At 35.3% G+C, this 24,150-nt stretch overlaps 1 protein-coding gene across 1 annotated transcript in view; it reads right to left on the minus strand.

Moving 5' to 3' along the window:
- Positions 1-24,150, minus strand: part of SAK (polo like kinase SAK) — a 319,822-nt gene that overhangs the window by 287,989 nt on the left and 7,683 nt on the right. Inside the window, exon 2 of the mRNA XM_090392629.1 lies at positions 19,968-20,063. Coding sequence (XP_090248755.1) covers positions 19,968-20,063 — 96 coding nt within the window. The remainder of the gene's footprint in view (positions 1-19,967; positions 20,064-24,150) is intronic.

Raw genomic sequence — 24,150 nt, forward strand, 5'->3', positions numbered from 1 at the left:
ATGGATAGAATTGGAAATCTGTGAGAGCAGGTCATTTATATGCATGAGGAAGAGAGTGGGTGAAAGAAAACCCTGGGATACCCCTGCATTGGTGGGGAAATATGAGGAGAGGAAACTGTCCATCATGATGTGTAGTAAGCAACCAGTGAGAAAGTGGACGATCCAGTTGCAGAGTGTGGAAGGCAGACCACAGGATGACAGTTTAAGTAGGCCCTGTGCCAAACCCAAAAATAAGGCCTTTAAAATGTAGGGAAACCATGTGAGTTTCTCCTAATCCTTCCATGGCTTGAATCCAGAGGTGGGTGGTGAAAGCAAGAGGATAAGCTGCAGACTGCAAGTGGCAGAATCCATACTGCTGGTCACTGATTATGGTTCAAGCATTGACTGTTGATGACCTCCACCATAATTTTAGAGAACAGAAGTGAAAAACAGTAGTTTGTTGGTTGACTTTTAACACCTTTCTTTGTGATTGTAGAATATGGACCTGTTTCCATGTTGTAGAGTAGTTAGTTGAATAGGCTAGATTGAAGAGTAGATACAAGAAGGTGTTAGATCTGGGAAATAGAAAAAAATCAGTTTATATACCTTTACTGAAGAAAGGCGATGCAAGAGAGAGTGCAAAAATTACAGAATTAAGCACTGATTTCTCATGCAATAAAGTCTTACTTAAGATCATTCAGAAAAGACTGGAACTATTCATGAAGAGAGAAATGCTAGATGAACATGCAGAATTTCGAAAAGGCAGAGGAACAAGAGATCAAATCAACCAATGTGAGATGGATAATATAAAGAGCACAGGAATATCAAAAGAATGTCTACATTTGTTTCCTTGACTATAGCAAGGCTTTTGACTCTGTAGATCATGTGAATCATGTAGATCACTTCAGGCAGGGAGGACAACAAACACCAAGAAGGAGTAGCACTTATATTAAAACCAAAGGATCAAAATTCTCTATTGTTCTACAATCCTATCTCACCTAAGATAATTAAAGCAAGATTTAAAACATCAATCAGATCACTAACTATTATTCAAGTATACTCACCAACTTCATCAGGGGCTCACATTGGTGAGTACGGGCATGGCAAACCCAAGATACCCAAGCTGACCTGATCTTACTTCATACAATATACTCATGGTATATCATATCTGGAGACTGGTCTTCTACTCTTCTTTCCCTCTACTGTCTCTTACTTCTTACTACATCCCTACCAGTGCTATTAGAGCAACTCGAGGGCGAGGGGGTGACTCTTTCCTCTCAAACTGTAGTTTTCACTATCTACTAAAAAAAGCGGCTGAATTCAGATCAAAGAGTGGTGGTTGACACGACGAAAATTTATCCATTGAAACCGAATGAACTCTAACCAACCTAAAGATACATGCCGGCTCAACCATCACCCAGTCAAACAAGGGTCGCGCCCACTATTAGGGAACCAAGATAGTGATAGCGAAAAATATGCTATTGGAACAAAACATCACCTAATAAACAGGAAAAACCTAGGAACATGGAATGTAAGAATTGTTCACCAGGAAGGAGCATTGGAGATACTAATGCATGAATTAGACAACTACCGATGGGAAGTGATTGGACTCTGTGAAACCAGATGGACTGGAAAAGGAGAATTCCACCATGGATAGTACAAAATAATAACTTCAGGCAGGGAGGACAACAAACACCAAGAAGGAGTAGTGCTTATATTAAAACCAAAGGCTCAAAACTCTCTATTGTTCTACAATCCAATCTCACCTACGATAATTAAAGCAAGATTTAAAACATCAATCGGATCACTAACTATTATTCAAGTAAACTCACCAACTTCGACATTATCAGAAGAAGACATTGAGGAGTTCTATATAGATTTGCAAAAAGCAGTACAGCAGACATCAAGTCAAGATCTCCTAATTGTAATGGGGGACTTAAATGCAAAAGTAGGCAAAGACTGGGATACCTGGCAAAGGGTAATCGGAAAGTTCGGGTATAGAGAAAGCAATGAACGTGGCTAAAGACTGCTAAACTTCTGCTCAAATAATAGACTAACATTAACCAACACTCTCTTTAAACATCCAAAACCCAAAGAACATGAGATGGAAATCAAGTCTCCTAAATTGCAGATCCTTCTCTGCAGATTGTGGATCAGTATTAGCAAACCTAAGAATAAAGTTAAAATCTGGAAGCACTTTTAGAGTCAAAAGGAGATGGAATGTAAAAAAACTACAAGACAGCAATATTCTAAGAAAATATCAACTAGAATTAGATAACAACCTGAAGGAACTAAAACAGAATATAAACATCGAAGAACATTGGTGCAAATTAAAGGAAATAATATTAAATTCGGCAGAAAAAACAATAGGTTACACAGAAAGAGAAAGTAAAAAGGATTGGAATGAAGTAAAAAGGTTAAGCGATCAAAGGAAAAGCATGAAACTAAAACAGAATTATAGCAGAGATGAATATAACAGATTAACCAAAGAAATTAAAAAACTAGTTAAAAGAGACAAGAATAACTGGTTAGAAGAAAAATGCAAAATGGCAAAAAAGCTATCAAAAGAAAATAACCTTCATGGATTATATAAACAAATAGACCAAATTAGTAAGACACGGACAACAAAAATTATAATGATCAAAAACAAAGAGGGATAACTAACTGAAAGTAAAACAAAAAGAATGGCCAGATGGGAAGAATACTTCAAAGATTTATATAATAATAACAGCTCCCAGGATATCACGATTCCAGCCACTGAAATGGAAGAGGAAACAAATATCTTTACCAAAGAAATAATAGCACACAGCATAGAAAAACTCAAAACTAGGAAAGCACCTGGCATTGATCAAATACATGCAGAATTCTTAAAAGCAGGAAAGGAACAACTTTTGGAACCATTAAAAACATTATTTGAAAGGATCTACAAAAACGAAGCAGTGCCTACTGATTGGACCAAATCAGTCATAACTTCTATATACAAAAAAGGAGATAAAACAGAATGCAATAATGACAGAGGCATTAGCCTCTTCAGGATTCCAAGTAAGGTTTTTATGAAAGTACTCCAAAAACAAATTAAGCCATATATAGAACTGGCACTAGGAGAAGAAGAACAAGCCGGTTTCAGACCAAGGCAAAGCACAATTGATCAACTATTCACCTTAAGACAGCCAATAGAAAAGACACTAGAGTACAACCAAAGTTGCTAAATAAATTTCATAGACTTTCATCAGGCATTTGATTCAATCCGTAGAAGAGAAGAATGGAAAACTATGGAAGAATTTGGAATTCCCAACAAACCCATAAGAATAATAAAGAATCTGTATGAGAAATCTGAAAGTGCAGTACGAATGAAGGATACCTTAACCATCTGGTTCCACGCAGAGAGCAGTGTAAGACAGGGATGCAATCTGTCACCAGACCTGTTCAATCTTACACCTTAAAATTCAATCTTAAAATTTGCAGACGACATTGCATTACTTGCAAGCACAGAAGAAAATCTACAGCGAATTTCTGATAAAATAAAGGAGTGTATAAAATCGGGATTAAACATAAATATAGACAAAACAAAAATTATGCAAATAAGAAAAAGAAGCACCAATCTAAAAATTGAAGTTGACAATAAAAATCTAGAGCAGGTAGAAAACTTCACCTACCTTGGAGGAGTTATCGAGTACAATGGTGAAATTATAAAAGATATAAACGGACGAATCAGTCAAGCATCCCAAACTTTTGGATGACTTAATAAAATATGGAAGTCAAGAGACATCAAACAAGTAACAAAAGTAAGAATCTATGAAACAACGGTCCTCCCAAAACTCCTCTATGGAAGTGAATGCTGAATCTCAAAAAGGCTGAAGAGAAAAAATTATTAGTTACTGAAATGGGTTGGTTAAGAAGATTACTTGGAGTATCTCTGCTGGATCGACTAAGAAATGAAAACATAAGGAAACGACTAAAACAAGAAATAACAATAGACAAAATCCAAGAAAGAAGACTGCGATGGTTTGGCCATGTGACCAGAATGGAAACAGAAAGACTACCATCTAAAGCCCTGAATACAACGATGGAAGGTAAAAGATCCAAAGGACGGCCAAGAATTAGATGAATAGACAAAATAAAAGAGGACCTGAAAGCCAAATCACAACAAGCGACATCGTACTGGACAGAATTGTTCGGACTCTCCTGGGACAGACAGAAGTGGAAAGAGTTCATTCGGCCTCATGTGCACATGGAGGAGGTTAACAAAGATGAATTAACTGCCAGAATAGCAAAGTTGAAGCAGATCATCAGAGAACGACATTGGAATTGCAAAAAGTTGAGAGACATTTAAATGAGCATAGGGAGAAAAAGAAAATTAAACAGGAAACTAAGAAACAACAAAGCACAGAAAGAGGTAAGTCAGGAAATAATGGAAATCAGGTAAAGTGATGTTGTTAGTAAAAAGAAAGAAGTTATTTTGTATGGTGACTCTATAATAAAACATGCTATAGATAAGCGAGTTATAACATCGAGTTTTCCTGGAGCAAAAATTAAAAATATAACTCAAGCAATTCAAAAACAGAAAAGAAAAATAAACGAAATCGTACATGTAGTAGGTACGAATGATTTAACTGGCGATAAGTTCAGTATGAGAGAAGACATGAAAGAGTTGTTAGAAGAATCCTTTCTTTCAGGTGGATTTGGATTTTGGTTTATATTAAACTAAAGTTTTATTCAAACATGGTAGAAGTCTCCATAATTTTCCAAAATGTAGTTGTTAGAAGAGGTAAGAGTGAAGAGGAGAAAGTGAAAATCATTAGTATTTTACCTCGCTATGATAAAAATGAATTAAAAAGAAGAGCTATGATGGCAAATGATTCGATGCGTAGGCTATAGAATGGATGCGAGTTTTTGGATGTGTGGAGTGAGTTTGAGGGAAGATTAGATTTGTATAAGAGGGATGGCCTACACCTGAATGTGTTTGGTATCAGGAGTCTAGAAAAACTAATAACAGATATGAGACCTAACACAGAGAGTCGGGGAAACTAAATTATAAAGGGAGGAATGGTGTGAATGTAAGTGTAAGAACAATAATGTTATATAACTGTGTTAATGATAGGAATGGACTTTGTCATAGAAATGTTGACAAGGGTTTGCGTTCATCTGGTTTGGACCCATCATATATGTGCAAAGATGTCTACATGTGTAAGGCATTAGAGAATAATAGCGATCTGCTAGTTGTCCAACTGTGTCAGGCAGTCTGCAGACAAGACAATACAAAAGAATCAACAGGTAGATTATTATATCTGTACACGAATGCTAGGAGTATCAGAAACAAAGGGATAGAGTTTGTTGCCTTAGTCAATATGTCGGGACCTAACATTGTACGTATTAGTGAGACCTGGCTATCAGAACAAGACCTACTAACTGGTATCGAGTGTCATGGGTACAGTATTTTTTAGGAAAGATAGAGAGGATAGGAGGGGGCATGCTGCTAATGATATCGGATGACTTAAATCCAGTTCTACTTAAGACCTATGATTGTATTAATACTACTAACAATATTTCATGTGGCAGTGAGTTTGAAGCCATCTGGTTGAGGTGGAATCGAACAATACTAATTACATAGTAGATGTTGTTACAGACCTGGTGGATCGGTTGCTAGTGATGAAGAAATGCATCACCAAATAGAAAAGATGAGTGCAAAAAGAGTAATCATAATGGAAAACTTTAATAATCCAAATATTGATTGGGTAGCATTAGAATCTCATGAGAAGAATGAAAATGCATTTATTGAGCTGTTGCGGGAGAACTTTCTCAAGCAGCATGTGACAGAAGGAACTCGAGATCAAAGAGTGTTAGATTTGATTATAGTGTCAGAGGGCATTTCAGTTAAAGACGTAACTTCTGCCTCCAGTTGGTGACAGTGATCGTGCGGTACTCACTTGGGAAGGGACTAAGTTTATGAATGTTCCATTCAGAAAAGGTTACATGCTGAACTACAAAGCAGGAAATTATGACCAACTGAGAAGTATACTGAGTTTAGTGCAATGGGATCGGTTGCTGGATGGAAAGAACATCGACAGTGCATGGAAAGCATTTAAACAATACTTAAATGATGCGATATTAGAATGTGCCCCGAGAGTTCAAAGAATAAATAGAATAGGAGTCAAATGGATGTGCAATCTTATTAAGCAAGAGATTCGTAAGAAAAGGACGATGTGGAAGGAATACCGTGTGCATAAATATGATGTCCGTTATGAAAGTTATAAGCAGCAGGCTAGAATAGTAACAACTGCTGTACAGAAAGCAAAATCTGTGTATGAAAAGAAACTGGCTCTGGTGCTAAAGACAACCCACAAGAATTCTATTGATATGCTGCAAGTAAAAGAATATGAAATGAATATGAAAGAATAACTCTTCTAAATCCAGATGGTGTGAGGGTTACAGATGCAGAAGAGGTTGTTCAGTTAACGAGTGCCCATTTCATTAAAAGCTATCAACCTGGTGAACGCAACATTGAGCTCACTGTTATTTCTTCAGGTGTGTGAGGCTGAGGTATTACAGCTGTTGCACAAATTGAATAAGAATTCAGCAATAGGGACTTATGGAATATCAGCACATGTTCTAAAAGAGTTTTCAGCTGAACTGGCCATTCCTTTGACCAGGATGATGTTTAATGAATCTCAGAACAGAGAAGATTCTGCAGGAATGGAAGGAATGTATGGTAATTCCATTGCAAAAGGGTGGGCAAAGACAGATATATCCAACTATCGACCAATTAGTATCTCAGGAGTGGTAGTGAAGATTTTGGAAAAACTGGTTAGGGTCCACATTCAGAAATGTGGTTGACAGTGAATCTCTACTTTGCAGGGGCGAATGCTGGTCTTGAAATTCACACTTGCTCTTGTTATCATTCAGGGAGTGAGAGGGGTGATTGAAGTCTGATTAGTGAAATAATGAATTACTGACCATTTAAAACTATATATTTAGAAAATTTATGTACATTTAATCATACAAATACAACATTTATTTTATAAATGATATTCTATCTTTTTCAATTTAGCTACTCGAATACAAATTCTACCCTACGGTTCTTTATGAACTGGTCAATAACATCATCATAAAAAGTTAGTTGTAACTTAATTTTCACAAGCAACATGTACATTTGTAAAGGCTGGCTGAGGCTCACTGGCTAAAGCTACTTTGACTGCATATGGCCTTGTGTTTAAGACGACATGAAGGGAACGGAAATGGCTATGTGCGTGCATGAAATCAGTGCTGCAGCGAGGACCGGGAAGCTCCTACAACTGAGCAAGCCAAGGTAGCTTTGACTAGACAGGCAAGCATCGGCCTTCAATACACAACGCAAAGTTCAATTATTGCCACGCAAGCTTAAGGAGTCTTCTGTCTACAAAAATAAAAGCCTAAATGAATGCTTATAAATGCATGCATTTATTAACAAATAAATATCACTTCTTTCTCAATTAATGAGCTTATGCAGCAAGCATGAAGAATTTGCCCCTGCTACTTTGCAATGAACAATATCGGTTTACTAAGGGAAGGTCATGTTTTAGGGTAGTAATGTTACAACTGAACTAGACAAGGGGATTGGATACACCATGATGCTTTTGAATTTTGCTAAGGCTCTTGACAGAATACAGCATGGTAGACTTTTGCATAAATTGGAGAAAATGGGTTTGGATTATACAATATTAGCATGGATAAGAGGATGGCTGAATGGCAGATATCAGAAAGTGGTATATGGGGGATCTGAGTCTGCCTAAGTATCTCCCCCTGTGATACTTAGACTCTATCATAAAATCTTAGTTAAACGATGTCAGCAACATATGCAGCATGATTATAGACAGAGATTTTGTCCCTTCAGATGGTTGTGCCAAGACTATATATCTTCTTTCTTCTCTTCTCTCTGATTCCCAACACCACCTTAAGCCTCTATATATGGCATCACTGGACCTCCAAAAGGCCTTTGATAGAGTCTCCCTTCCTGCTCTCCTTCGAGCACTGTCTATTGCTGGATGTCCAGAACCCTTTCTTTCCTATGTTATGGAGCTATACTTGGGTAGCTCCATCGCTATTACTACAGATCCCATGTGACTTCTATTCCCGTAATGCAGGGTGTTCTCCAGGGTGATCTTCTATCTCCTCTTTTCTTTAACTGCATCATAGATAAGTTTCTTCACTCTCTTCCCAGTCATATAGGCTACTCTCTAGGCGCATCTTCGTTTAATGCTATGGCCTTTGCAGACGATCTTATTCTCGTAGCCTCTACTAAGGTAGGCTTGCAGGAACTCCTTGACCGAGCAACTGACTTTTTCTCTATTCGAAGCCTTTCTATTAATGTAGAGAAGTCCTGCTCTTTAGCTATTGTCCTCTCTGGTCGTGACAAGAAGCTTAAGGTTGAGACTATAGAGTTTTCCCTGCACGGGAGGCCGTTGCATGCTTTGACCATTCTGGAAAAGTGGAGATACCTCAAAGTCTATCCTGGAAGAGGTCTCTCCACTCTTTCAGGATGCTCCTCTCAAGCCCCAGCAAAGACTGTTTCTCCTTTCTCACTATCTCCTACCTCGTTTTTACCACAAGTTGGTGCTTGGTAGGACATATATCTCAGTACTGTCCCAAATGGACAGGGCTATTCGTTCAGCCATGAGATCATGGCTCCAACTGCATATTTCTACGCGAGGGTGAAGGATGGTGGCCTCGAGGTTCCACTTAGATGGCTGATCCCACGCCTGCAGCTGTCTAGAATTGCGAAGTTAGAACTATCTTCTTCCCCTATCTGCAGAGAGGCTTTCTATAGCCCATTAATACAAGAAGACTTTAGGCAGGCTAAAGGCTGGTCCCATTATCAAGGTACCTTGAGTCAGCACCTGCAGAACACAAGAGATGGGCATCTCTAATGCACTGTTCTGTAGATGGTGCTCCTTTAAAAGAGTCATATCTGGTGTTTCCCCCAGCATAATTGGGTAAGGGATGGCACCAGACTCCTCCCTGGGTTTGAGTATATTGACCTTATCAGGACGAGGATCAATGTCCTGCCCACTTGAGCCCACACAGCTCGATGGGGTAGTGACGACTCAAACTGTAGGGCCATGGGGGGGGTCTACGTACAGAGGCATGACACTGTGGTCTCCATTCTGAACAACCGATTTAAAAACGAAGGTTGGGAGACCACGGTGGAACCACATTATAGGACCTCTACAGGTTTGCTTAAGCCAGACTTAGTGATTAAAAGAGATAGTGACTTGTGGGTGGTTGATGCCCAGGTGGTGGGAACAGAGCATTCACTAGCCTATAGCCATAATAATAAGGTAAACTATTGTAAGAGTAACCAAGATCTACTTAGTAAGATGTGGAAGGAACATGGGGCAACTCCAAGGTTTACCAGTGCCACAATCTCTTTACATGGAATATGCAGCACAGATAGCTATAAGGACTTAAGCAGAAGGATATAAAAGTTCCTTCCTTGAGGGCCCTACAGGGCACACTGGTAGCATGGCATTGCCACCAGAGAATGACTACAATGACAACTAGAATAGGCATAGGGTAAAACACTTGTAAAGACTTAGGCCTATACCAAATCTGAATGAGATGTCTGGATGTGATGTAAGGGTAGTACTGCCCATAACCAGTACAAAGATTAATAAGAATAATAAAAATAATAAAAAAAAAAAGTGGTGTACCTCAAGGATCAGTGCTTGGTCCACTGTTATTCAATCTGTACATTAATGATATTGGGAAGGATTTGACAAGTGACATACAGCTATTGGCTGATGATGCAAAGATAGGTAGAGGTAATCAGGAATGCTGCTGATATGCAGTCTTTGCGGAATGATTTGAATAGGCTGGAATTGTGGGCATGGGAAAACGGGTGTCAGTTCAATGTCAGTAAATGTAAAGTCATTCACTTCAGCGTGATTAGATATCCAATGTCGTATTATATTGGTGGGATTAGGCTAGAAGAAACTAGTCTAATCCCACCTTGGAGTGTTAGCAGATAGGAAGTTGAAGTTCAAGCGCTATGTGGCAAAGATTGCAAATTCAACTCAAAAGATAATTGCAATGCTGAAGCAGATGTTCACATGCAAAGATAAGGATGTTATTTTGCCTCTTTACAAGACCTTGATAAGACCTCACTTGGACTATTGTGCGCAGGTCTGGTCTCGGGGTTTCCGTTGTGATTCTAATATATTGGAGAGAGTACAAAGGAGAGTGTTAAAAATGATATCAGGATTGTGGAATACTGATTATGAAGACAGATTGAGAATTTGTAGACTGCAGACACTAGCAAACAGGAGAAAGAGAGGGTGATATGATTGAGACTTACAAACTTCTAAAAGGGGTCATACAGGATTTCAATTGATGGAATTTTTCAATTTATGGAGGGTGAGGAAAGGACGAGAGGACATCCTTGGAAGCTGAGAATGAAAGCTGCTAAGAAGGGGATGAGGTCTAGATTTTTCTCTCAGAGGATTGTGCATGATTGGAATGGATTGCCTTTATCTGACTCCCTGGAGTCAGAGACTCATCGAGGGAGGCCACATAATCCTTAACCACGTAATTCGTTAAGGATTACAGCATACGATAGGAAAGTATACTACTTCAATACATCTCTTTTTCTGTTGTTACATCATCATTCATCCACACTGCAGTCTGGCATTGGAGTGCATTACTAAATGCAAACAACTGTATATGTGTTCAGATTATCTTATATAACAAAACATTTCTCATTAATAAAATTTTCAGACAGTACATAAAATATTGTAAAAAGCGAACATAATAAGTAAAACAATTATGTGAGATTTTTTCACCTGAGCAGCAAAACATAATTAAATTCCATGCAGATTATCATTCATTTGAAACTGTCTTGTCTATAAAAACACTTCCAATTATAACTTAAAAAGAATCACGCAACAACAAGTCTTCTCGAACCCAAGATCGAAAATCACTCCACTGCAGCATAAATATACAACTAAATACACTGCTCAAAACAATTAGGAGATATTTTAGTTTCTGTGGGATAATTATAAATTTCTGCAAATAATTATAACTATTGGGTACTTTATACATGAATAAATATTTCTTACTTACGGATAGGGTGTAATTATGAGATATTGTTTAAATAATAGATATTTATTACAAATGGCCTTCAGATTTTGAAAGAAGATATTTGAAATCTCATATTAATAGTGGTGATAATAGAGAACAGTATAAAAATATTACTAAGATTATTAAAAAAAAGAAATCAAACATGCTAGAAACTTATGGATATTGGATGAATGCAAAAATATAGAAGAGGACTTAAATAAAAATAATTCTAAATGTGCTTTTCAAATTATCAATAAGCTAACCAAACCTTTTACTGCAATTAATTGGAGCATAGAAGATGAAGATGGAACTCCTATCACGGATAACTAGAAAATAATTGATAGATGGAAATGTTACGCAACCAAGCGTTTTCAAAAGGATCCTCATCTGACGATGATATTTTGGACGGAATTTTGCCAGGAGGTTCAGAGGAAGGAGATTACCCGATATTAAAAGAAGAAGTTATTGCAGCAGTTAGCTCCTCAAAAATTGAAAATCACCGGGAAGTGATGGTGTCACAGTGGAACTGATACGCAAAGGAGGTGACATCATCATAGACACCTTGCTAAATTTATTCCAGGACGTATGGAACACAGAGACTTGGCCTTCTGATTGGTGGACTTCTGTCCTTGTACCTATCCCTAAAAAGTGAAATGGCAATAAATGTAGCAACTATAGAACAATAAGCCTTATTAGTCATCCAAGCAAAATCCTGTTAAAAATACTATTGTCAAGAATCGAAAAGAAAATAGAAAACAGACTATCAGATGAACAAGCAGGTTTCGGGAAGTCCAATCGACCATATTTTTATAATACACATACTAGGCGAAAAATATATAGAACATAACAAAATAATCTGTCACAACTTCTTAGACCTTCAAAAAGCTTTTGACTCAATATGGCACGAGGTATTATGGAAAATTTTAGAACATTATGGTACTGACAACAAAATCCATAGGATTATTAAATCTCTTTATTCCTCATCTGATATGAGAATTGAAATTAAAAGTTACAGCAGTGAACCGTTCCGACAGAACAGGGGGTAAGACAGGGATGCATCTTGTCCCCTCTTCTTTTTAATTGTTTTCTGGAATACGTCATAGATGAAGCTCTTTATGAATATGACATTGGAATAGTAGCTGGCGGACTAAGAATAAATAACTTACGTTTCGATGATGATATCGATCTTCTGGCAGAAAGTGAAGAATTACAAGAGATAACCAGCCGTGTTTTCGGAACATTAAAAAAATATGGATTATACATAAACCTACAAAAAACAAAAACAATGATAACCTCAAAATCAGACATTGAATTCTTAAAGATGCAAATTGAGAATGTAAAGAAGTTCACACTTATCTAAGAAGCACGTTGAGTCAAGATGGTCGTTCAAAAACCGACATTAAATACCGAACTGCTAAGGCAACCGTGGTCCTACAGAAGTTAAAACCATTGTGGGGGAGATAACAGAATAACAATCACAACCAGACTAAGACTAATTGACACCTTGGTGAATTCTGTCCTTTTGTATAGTTGTGAGGCCTGGACTTTATTGAAGGAAGATGAGAGGAGATTCCTGTCTTTCGAAATGAAAACTTACAGAAGACTTTTGAGAATTCCCTATACCGCTCACAAAACCAATGAAAATGTCCGAAAACTGATTGACTCAATAGATGGGAGAAAAAGGGAAAATATTCTGACAGTCATCAGAAGATGATAGATCAAATGGTTCGGACATGTGGAGAGGGCTAATGGCATTCCAAAGCAAACCCTAAAAGGAATCGTTCCGGGATCAAGGGTTAGGGGCCGACCTCAATTAAAATGGACTGATAACATCAAAAAATGGACAAATTCCTCCCTTTCTCAACTGACATCAAGAACAAGAGACTGAGACGACTGGAGGAGGCTAGCAAAGAGTATCACCTACCAGCCATAAATGACCCAATGGTTCATTTGGGACTATGGGAGAAGAAGATTACAAATTTAACAAATTATACATTTTAGCGTAAAATAATTTTAACAAGAATATCCCCTAATTGTTTTGAGCAGTATACATACAGTAATGAGCTCTTGTAGCTGTTTACATACTACAGAATTTGATATGTTCATAGTTTAATTTTCAAACATCTATATTTCGATCAGTTTCACAAGAAATATAATGTTTATAACAAAGGCATGATATTTAACAAAGACTAACTAACAGTAACATGTCTGTGAAAAATTAACCATCGTCATGTGTCCGATGCCTCCTTCACTCTCTTCTTCCACCTTTCTTTGTCCAGTGCACAATGTCACAGTTTCTGTACATCAATTCCACACCAGTCCTTTATGTCAACTATCCATTCTCTGTATGGTCTACTTCTTCTGTTTATTCCATCCATAATAGCAAACATGAATGTCTTTATCTTCAGTCCTCACTCATTCTGCAGATGTGTCCAAATAATTGCAGCTTCTGTTTTATAATCTTCTGCATTAGATTCTCCCTTGGTTGTATCTTCTGATAGAGCTCCATCTGTAATTTTTTTTTTGTACTCATCCTATTCTTAGAATCTTCCTGTAACAATTTCTTTCAAATGCCAAAATTCTTTTTCTTGATTCCTTATTTATTACTCACATTTCAGATCCACACAGTACACCGCTAAAGATGCATGTTTCCAGTACTCTTAGTTTTGTTTGCAGGCTAATCACTTTACTTTTCCAGATGTTATCCATGGCCTTCAAGATTTGCTCTTCCCTTTGCAATCCTAATCTTTATTTCTTTTTTATATTCCAAATCATACGTCATTTTACTTCCCAAATATGTGAATTGTTCTACATTTTGTCTACCAATTCCATCCACTTGTATCTTTTGTTTCATGTTCTTCTCGCCAAATACCATTATCTTTGTTTTTTCCAAGTTCATCACAAGTCCAAGAGTCCAAATCTCTTTCCTTCTTCATTTAACAGTTTCAATGATTTTTGTAGTTCTCTTTCGTCTTCTTCCATAATAACAATGTCAGCTGCAAATCCCAGATTGTTCTCAAATCTCAGAAAATTGATCAGTGTGATTTATAAAACCTCAATTCATTTGGCACATTTATGTAAACACATTACTGTACACATTTGATTATCATATGCAGAAATCTGGTCTCTCTCTTAACATTGAGTTGAAAATCCAAACCATAGGATCCATTGGGAAAAGTCTAAACTTTTACATAGATCTTTATATAAACATGAATGTTTATATAAAGAAAGTGCTGAAGCCCTACTACACAGACCAAATTTAAACTGCAACGACGTTCTTACTATTCCTAAAGTATGGGAAATTATCATACAAAATTGTGTAAAATAAACTTTATATATGTTAATTTTTTTTGTTGTTGTTCAGTTATATTTTTAATTTACTTCTAAAACACGTTACTGCACGCACATTGAGATTCCATTGTAATCATGCGCCCTAACTGTATGTTATTCCTAATATTGTTTGAATTATTGTACTGATGATGTCCCAAGATACTTGGGATGAAATATTTACGTTTTAAAAGTTATCACTGTGGTTAGTACGTGTGTTTTTTTAGTGATCAGTAAAGATGAACAACATACATACATTTCTTCAAAAGAAAGAAGTATGCAAGTTGAGTATTATCTATACAGAAGTGAGAAAGAACAACTTCCTCTCTACAAATCCTGTGCAAACTGGACTGCAATAAGTTTAATTCAGGCTTACTCTGGTATTTATTGTTGTTCACTCTACTATGATGATTACCAAATGTACAGTTTATAAGATAAAGATTTTTGTTTTATAATCAGGAATGAGCAGATGGTGATATCTTAGGGAATGAGACAACCTAACTGTGGTTTCTGAAGCTTCATTTCTCTTGATCTCAACATGACTTAGGATCAATCACAAGCAAATGTCCAAGTGAAGCCTCCAGATTTGGTGTAAGAAATACTGGATCCAACAGAGCACTGGATGTGTGCAGAGGCTCTAAAATTTATAGTATACCATAATTTTCAGAGCTTAGAGAGAATGAGTTCTGTGTATGCACCTTCCTTTGGTAGTGTTTCATCTTTATATAATGTAATACGAGCTATAGTATGCAGCTGAGCAGTATAGTTGCTATATTCCAGTGGGATTTGATCAAATGCTGTCTGGGAAGACAGAAGCAAACCTCAGAACTGATTTTAAAATTTTGAACTGCCTGTGTAGATCAGTAGAAATCAGAGTATTCTGCTTTGCATGTTTGAAAGAGATGCAGACTGAGAAAACTTAGTAGCTATACTAAGACGGTAGTGTAAAAATAATCATATTAAAAAATTCTGAATATTTTTACGTATTAATTATGCTTGTTAGTTTTTGTTTTCATACACGCAGTGTCTGCACTTGTGATGTGCTCGTTATGAAATTATTATATCAGGAGTAACATGTAAAGACGTAAAAATATTGAAGTACTTACTAAACTGATTATTTATGTTACTTATAAGAAAGTTTGTTGTGGTTTAAAATGTTGAATTTTGTGTAAGACTTTCTCTTAGCGCTAATGGATACAGCGAGTCAGCCATTTTATTGCAGTGCGTAGTTTCTGACTTTTGTGAAGTGCGCATGCTCCCGGAGAGAACTTGACGTGTGATTGACAGCTGACAAGGAAAGCGTTGCGTATCCAAGTTACAGTTGTAAACAAGAGAGCGTTCAGCAGTCAGAAGGAAATTTCATAATGTATTCCGAAAAGGGAATAGTGAAAATAATAGGTTTCAAGCAGGAATAAGTAAAGAATAAAAAGGAAATCTTGAAACTGTAAGTTTTTATAAATTAGCCGGTAAATATTCAAGTTAGAAGGAACTTGATATTTTTTTGTGTGTGGCAGTCGGAAGAAATTTTATAGTGTATTCCGAAAAGGGAATAGTGGAAATATTAAGTTTCAAGGAGAAATAAGTAATGAATAAAAGGAAATCTTGAAACTAAGTTTTTATGGTGAAATAAGTTAAGACTGTCAATTTAGTATTGTGAATGAAAGGAGAACTTGTTGCTTACATTCTAAAGTGAATGTTTTTCTTAGAGAAAATATTGATAAGGAAGTTCTATAAGTATTAAGGATGCCTAAAAGTGAATGTTTAGAAAATATATTGATTAAGAAGATTTATAGGTATTAAGGATGCCTGATCTGATGAGTATTGCTACTAAAAGGAAACAAGATTTAGTCAAGAAGACTTTTATGTGTGTTACATTGATTGATGAAAAGGATCCTGAAAATGAAGTACAGAGCCGTATAACTTCTGGAAAAGAGCCTTAACAGAAAGAGAAAAAGACTATGAACATTTTTATTGTGATTGTGAAAGAAAAAGTGTTTAGTCTTAAGAGTAAGTTTATATTTTTAAATAAGGCCTTGGATCCATATAATCTGTAGTTATAGTTATGTATTATTGCTAGAAGTGTATATATATTGTTTTAGTTTTATTAAATGTGTTTATTTTGTACTTGGTTTTGAGTCAATGATTAGTTGGATTCTGAAAGAGAGAGTTAAAGTCATTGCACCAATTGGAGTGAACTTTTGTGCAATACAATAACATATAGGGACACTCGGAGTCAAAATAAAAAGAATTGTTAGTAAAAGAGATTTATATAATAAATCACCTCATAAGTATATACTATAATTATTAACAAAGGCACAGCCAGTAGATTAAATAGTTAATAATATATATATAAAAAAAAGAGGGAATATAATATAAAATAGTATAAAAAAAATTAACAGTAGTATGTTAAGAGGCACTCCTACAATATTGTCTACAGTAATATCTAGAAATTGTATTAGTTTTTTTTTTTATGTTCACTCAAAAGTGGTATGCTGCAGTCTGTCCTGTGCTATATAAGTTTTCCCAATATGAACAAAAAAAATCTGTGTAAGATGATCTGGCAGGATTTTATTTTGATTGCATATTACAAAAACAACTGTTGCTGTCAAAAGGAAAATAGTGATTTATATGCTTCAGTATAAAGCCTAGGAATGTCTGAAATGCACCAACAACAATATGAATTGACTTGGTGCATTTCCTTGGTGATACTTGGTGATCAATCCAGCAAGACCTATAATAAAGTCTCAATCAGATAACTGCTCAGTAGAGATGGAGCAAAGAACACTAATCTGTACCTCAGGAGGTGGTGGAAGTCAGGATATAAAGGATGTTCATTGCTCTTTGACATTTATCCAAAATTAGTGTTAATAATTAAAGATTTTTATTTAAAGGATATTATCATAAAATTAATCCTACTGGCTGCGGCATTGTTTAAATATAGGATTTTTAATTATTTAATATTATCCTGTCTATAGAGATGATCTCTGTTCAACAATTATTTTTTTTAATTCCGAGTGTACCTATATATTTATTTATTGCACAAGGGTTCATTCTGATTGGTTCAATGACCTTAACTCTTTCTTTCAGAATTGAAATAATCACTGACTCAAGACCAAAATACAAAATAAACACATTTAATAAAACAAAAACAATATATATACACTTCAAACAATATTACATAACTACAAATTTAATTGGATTCAAGGCCTTTTTAAAAATAAACTTACACTTAAGACTAGACTAAACACTTTATTTTCACAATGACAAAATGTTCATAGCCAGTTTCTTTCTCTTGACAGAGAAAGAAACTGGCTTTTCCGAAGATATATGACTTTATTCTTCATTTTCATAGGATCATTTATCATCACTTATGTAGCACACATTAATTCTTCCTAACTCAATTCTGTCTCTTTTTAGTAGAAATAATAATTCGGTCCGGTCTTTAATACAGATGAAACTTCCTAATCAGCGTTTTCCCGAACATTCCTTTAGAACGTAAATAGCAATTTCTTCTTTTATTCACTAATGTTTATAGACAGTCTTAACTCTTCCACTTTAAAAAATTCACAATTCTATGATTCCCTTTTCGGAATTAACGTTTCCTCGAATATTCCTTTTAAAACGATCTATAGCAATATTTTCTTTTATTTATCAATTCTTATTCCACCTTGAAACTTAAAAGTTCCACGATTCCTTTTTCGGAACATATTATTGATTTTCCTCCTACTGTCACATAAAAAAAAACTCCATTTCCTCAAATCTAAATGTCTGCCGGCTTGTGTTCTAATTTCTTTCCAAACGCTATCTTGTTTACTCTCCCGTTGCTTCAATACTGAACTCTTTCTGTCAGCTGTCAATCACACATCAAACTTCTCGGCGAGCATGTGCACTCCGTGAAAGTGGCAAGTGAGAAACTAGGTATAATGGCTGGCACATTGTCCCCGTTAGCGACAAGAGAATGTCTTCATAAAACACAACTTAATATTTTAAACTATAATAAAATCTTTTTAAAGTAACACAACTATTCAATTCCGGTAAGTAAATCAATTTTTTTTTTTACTTCTTTACACTTCATTTTGACAAAACAATTTCAATAACGGGCAAATCGCAAGTGCCGAACAATGTGTGTTATGAAACCAACACTAATAACCATAAAACATAAACCATACGTAAAAATATTCAGAATTTTAAATTATGATTATTTTTACACTAGCATATGTGGGGGCAGAAATGTTAAGTTTATGAAATGAGTCCCAAGAACTTCGTTTCTAATTATCATATCCTAGTCTTAGCTGAGTCAGAATAAGGATGACATTTGTGAGAAAACTGTAAACAGTCAGTCTTCTGTGATGAAAACCTGAACCCATTTGCAAGCACCAAGATGGAAAAAGTGGACAAATGGCTTGCTACAACCAATCTTTCTATGACCTTCATACTGAAAAAATTACAAAAGATGGAGAATCATCTACATCACTTATGGTATTAAGAAATTGTTCTGTTCTTAACTGGAAAAAAAAAAAAAAAAAACTATTCTCTCCTCTTCGAGAAAACATTAGGAGAAAGGTAGTTATCACATGGACTTCGAAAGCTCAAAGTTTTTGATGAAAATGGAGGAGAATTTCCTCTAAGGTCAAAGTTGTGAAGGTCTTTCAGCATGATGAACTTCAAAGCTGTGTCCTATGCTTTTTTTTTTGTGTCAAAAGAAAACTCATACCAGGTTTTTTTTTTAATTTTATTTTCATGGATGTTTCTAGTCAAATAAGTTTATATGATGCCAATCAATATTTTCAGAAGCCACAGTTCATCTTGGAAAGAAGGTCATTACTCTCTAGACACTATAAAGATGAGAGTTAACCATTTTTTCCAAGACCTTGCACAAACAGCCACTCAAGGTAACTGGGTGATAATTTGTTAGTACTGTTAAATACTTACCTGGTTTCAGAAAGGAAATAATAATTCCTCCACCCTTTTTGTAAGAGAGGATATTCTAAAAATTCATCTTGCAAAAAATTCTGCAGAATAAATAGAAATGTTGATCCATGGTGAGTTACTTAAACCGCCTCATGATGGATGTCATCTTGTCTTACAGCAGTTAGTTGATAATGACATAAAGCAGCCTTCAGTTTTAATTTAATCAATGACCTTGTAAGATTTTAGGTTGTTATAAATGAAAGGAATGTGACGTTTTCAAGGCCTTATAAATTTAACAGATTATTAAAAAAAAATCCATGTGAGGACCAGACATGTCTCAATACGACTGATTTTATTCTATTTCTAGGAAGAAACTGGGAAACAGTTATCCAAAAGACTAATATTATAAATTAGCTAACTTTGTTATTATAATTAATTATAAAAAGTGCTGTCACTTCCATTTAAATATGAATTTTTATATATTTAAAAATTGTTAAATTAATTGTTTACCTTATCCAAATGCTCTGGATAATGCTAGAGAAATATCAGTCAATTAGATAAAGTAAATATTGCCATGTCAAATCCATTAAATATTAATTCAGTATCTATTAAATTAACACAGAGCTGAAAGTTTAAAGACTAGACTATAACTGCCATACCATTTTGATAGCCACTTCATGATTGTTTTTGATAGATATTGCCCGATAGACACTGGCAAATCCTCCAGTACCGAGACGATTTAACACTCGATAATTCTGCAACAGAATATATATATATACTGTATCTGAATATCTTAAAAAATTGCAAATTATTTTTCAAAACAAAATATACTTAATATTATTAAAATATTCTGTATATAGACACGAATTTACTTTGGTATTCAAACATACCAAACAATAACAGATCCCAATACAAATTAATGGCATGAAAAGTTTCTTGATAAAATATTTCACATTAAATCCCACACACACACACACACACACACAGAGAGAGAGAGAGAGAGAGAGAGAGAGAGAGGGGGGGGGCTATATTACATGTCAAACAGTACATCAGAGAGAATGATTTGATCAATCATTATTCCTGGCTTAACCTCTAGTGGGGGGGGGGAAACTACATCAAAGCTATATTCTATTTATTACATTATCAGAGAACAAATTCATATAGATAGTTTTATTACAGCAAAAGTGGTGTCGTAATTTAACATGAGAGTTATTATATTAGAGTTAAGATCCTGGATTACTTACAGTCCTATTCATAATTAACTCTTGCACGAAAAGGTTATGTGGTTAGAATATATGCCTTCCATATTCTTGAGATTTTTGGACCATCATTATTGTTAAGATTAGGGTGCTGAGTAAGAATTTCACAGGCCACCTTAAATTTATGTCCATACCACGTTTTGGTGCGATGTAAACAACAGATGCCTTTCCAGTCAATTCTATGTAGAGTATTCAGGGCATAATCAGAAAGGTCAGATTTACCATAGTTATAAAATTTAATGTGCCATTTATGTTCATTTTTTTGGATAGTAATTGTGCATCCTGTTGTAACTATATAGGGCAAATTACAGGTGCAATGAATACAGTATACTACAGGGTGAGCCAGTGGAGGAAGTGGATCCTTGGATGAGTTCTTTAATTTTGCAGGAGGTTTAAAGGTGGCATTAACGTTGTATTTCTGTTTATTTTATCTTATACCCCTTCTGTTTATTTTATCTTATACCCCTTTAATGTATGGAATGGTTACAATTTTTCAAAGTGATTTTTTTATTGGGAGAGGGGGGATAGGGGCACCAACTAAAGTTTTGAATACAGGAACCGGACACTATTGGTGTGCTACTGGGTATAGGGGCGCCAACTCAAGTTTTGCACACAGGTGCCGGACACCCCTGCGAACAACATACTTGGAAAAAATGAATCAATTAGTCTCAGACAACAGCAGCTATCAACTTGTTAACTATAACTCAACTTCTCTTCTTTGGTGCATCAATCCAAAAATTGGTAAATATAGCAGCACATCACAACATCCTGTCTTGTGACTTCCTTTTTATCTCTTCATAACTCTCAGCACCAGTTAGCATCATTATGTTATTTATATATGAAATTCTTGGTCTGCCTCGTGGCCTCTTTCCTTCTACAGTCCCCTCCATTATTTCTGTAATCAGTCCCCCATGCCTCAAATGGTGTCCAATTAGGCTTTTTCTTCTCTTATTGATGTGTTTCATTAATGACTGCTCTTCATGAATTATATTCAGAACTTCTTCATTACTTTTCTTTTCTGTCCAACTAATTTTCATCATTTTTCTCCAGCACCAAATTTCAAATGCCTCCAACTTTTTCATGTCTTGTTTTGTTAGAGTCCAGGCCTCACAACCATATAATGCAATGCTCCATATGTATGTTTTCACTAGCACTTTTTCTGAGCTGGATCTAAGTCCTTTACTGGTAAAAATGTTTCTTCTGTTATAGAATGCTTTTTTGGCTAGGATTATTCGTGCTTTAATATCTGATTGGTTTCTTCTATCTTCTGTGATAAGACTTCAAGATATTTAAAAAAGGATACCTGTTGTAGTAGGTTATTATTTATTTCCAGGTCTATTTTCATTGGATTTGCTTTACTTGTAATTAATAATTTTGTTTTCTTATAATTAATTTTTAGGCTGTACTGTGTGAAGATTTCTTCCATCTTTGTTAGGGTGGCTTTCAATTTGTTTTCGTTATCAGCTAAAACTATATCATCTGCAAACTGTAGCCAGCTAATATCAACTTTATTTATCTTAGTTCCGGTTTCTATTAGTTCTTTCAGTTTATTTATTGCATCTTCAATGTACAGATTAAACAACATGGGTGAAAGAGAGCACCCCTGTCTTACACCTCTATGTATTTTTGCTATTGCGGTTTTTGTTGTATTGCTGGCTGCTTCTATTAGGGCTTCTTGAGGCTTGTAAAGATTAAATATGAGCCTTCTATCTCTCCAATCTACCTTTATTGTTTTTAGGAGGTGAAGCATTTGATTCCAGTCAAAACTATCGAAGGCTTTCTTATCAGAGAATTTTGATTCTTCTCCAATCTTCTTTCAATAACTGTTCTTAGAGCTAGGATTGCTTCTCTTGTCCCCCTGCAGGGGGACAAGAGAAGTACACGGAAGAACACAGCCAAGTACAATATGTACACAAGCACATAAATGACACAGCCATATATGCAGTGCTGCTAGCGAGTGCCTATGAAATGACAGTTTCATGTTTCTATGGGTTGTGTGCTGTGTGCCAATATTCAATTTACTATTTCAATTCACAAAATAAAGGACAAAATGGCCATTTTAGAAAACATGGTATGGACATAAATTTAAGGTGGCCTGTGAAATTCTCACCCACCATCCTAATCTTAACAATAATGATGGTCTAAAAATCCCAAGAATATGGAAGGCACATATTCTAACCACATAACCTTTTTGTGCAAGAGTTAATTATGAATAGGACTGTAAGTAATCCAGGATCTTAACTCTAATATAACAACTGTCATGTTAAATTAGAACACCACTTTTGCTGTAATAAAACTATCTATATGAATTTGTTCTCTGATAATGTAATAAATAGAATATAGCTTTGATGTAGTGTTTTTTTTTCACTAGGTCAAGCCCATAAAATAATGGTTTATCAAATCATTGTCTCTCTGGCATACTGTTTGAAATGTAATATAGCTTGTCTCTCTCTCTCTCTCTGTGTACTCCAGATGATGACCTTAATACGAATGCCGAAACGTCAGGAAATTAAGTTATTTCTAACGTTGTAGTTTCCATAATTTGTCTGAAATGAAATTTAACATACTTGATTCAAATTATGTAAACTGTTTGTTTTATTTAAAAAAAAAGAAAAAGAAAAGAAATACCTGCAACTATATATTCACATTTACATTTAACCTGATGATAAACTGTCATTTTTTTTAAAGTGGAATCATCATCATCATCTTTCTATCCAGCAGCAGTAGTAGACTGGTTAGTCAAACTAGTTACCTTTGACAACCTAATTCTGGTGGAATAAGGTGGTCAGCCTTATGTGTTTTGTGAAATAAATAAAAAAATAATAATAATAATAAAAAGGAATGAAGAAAAACTTTCATATTATGTCTATTATGATGATCTATTATGGTAACAGCCTTACATGAAAAAGGCATAGAAAAATCCTTTTTCAGGTAAGGTTATGAAAAAAAATTAGTCTCATAACAAATAGCATCTGAATCCAGATCTCTTTCTGAGCCAGCAACATAAGTTCACCAAGTCAAAGAGATGAATTTGCAGTGAAAGAATTATAAAGTATTTGCATATAAAATCTAGGTTATAACAGATTTTTTTTTAGTAAATTCCTGATGGTAATCCTATACATGAGAAACTGTCCAAAAACTAATGACAAACACTATTTCTGAAGATTACAACTGCAAATTCAGATGAATCAGCTTGTGGCAATTTGTATAACTGACAATTTCGAGTAGAAATCGGATACACATTCAAATTTTCGAATCACTTGCAAAAAGGTCGCATGGTAGCATTCAACAGGATAAAAGGGAAAAAACTGCACTAAGCAAATTGTGTTTTAAGGAAGCTCTTTTCATGAAAGTATAAACTTGCAAACATGGATGTTCTGCAATATCTCATAGACATTATCTAGACAATTTCATGCAAAGAATTATTGAAAAGCTTGAAGAAGGCCACAGAATTATTGATATTGCCAAAGTTTGGAATCTGACATAGCGTTTATCCATGCTGTGGGCAGCATTTCAAACTAATGGAATGTGTTCCAGACATTTGCTAAGAATTCACCCATCCTCGCTCTACTATGGAGCATGA

Source organism: Typopeltis vanoorti, chromosome 5, assembly GCF_054136105.1.
Source record: "Typopeltis vanoorti isolate ZY-2024b chromosome 5, IOZ_Tvanoo_1.0, whole genome shotgun sequence".
Taxonomy (NCBI): Eukaryota; Metazoa; Arthropoda; class Arachnida; order Uropygi; family Thelyphonidae; genus Typopeltis; species Typopeltis vanoorti.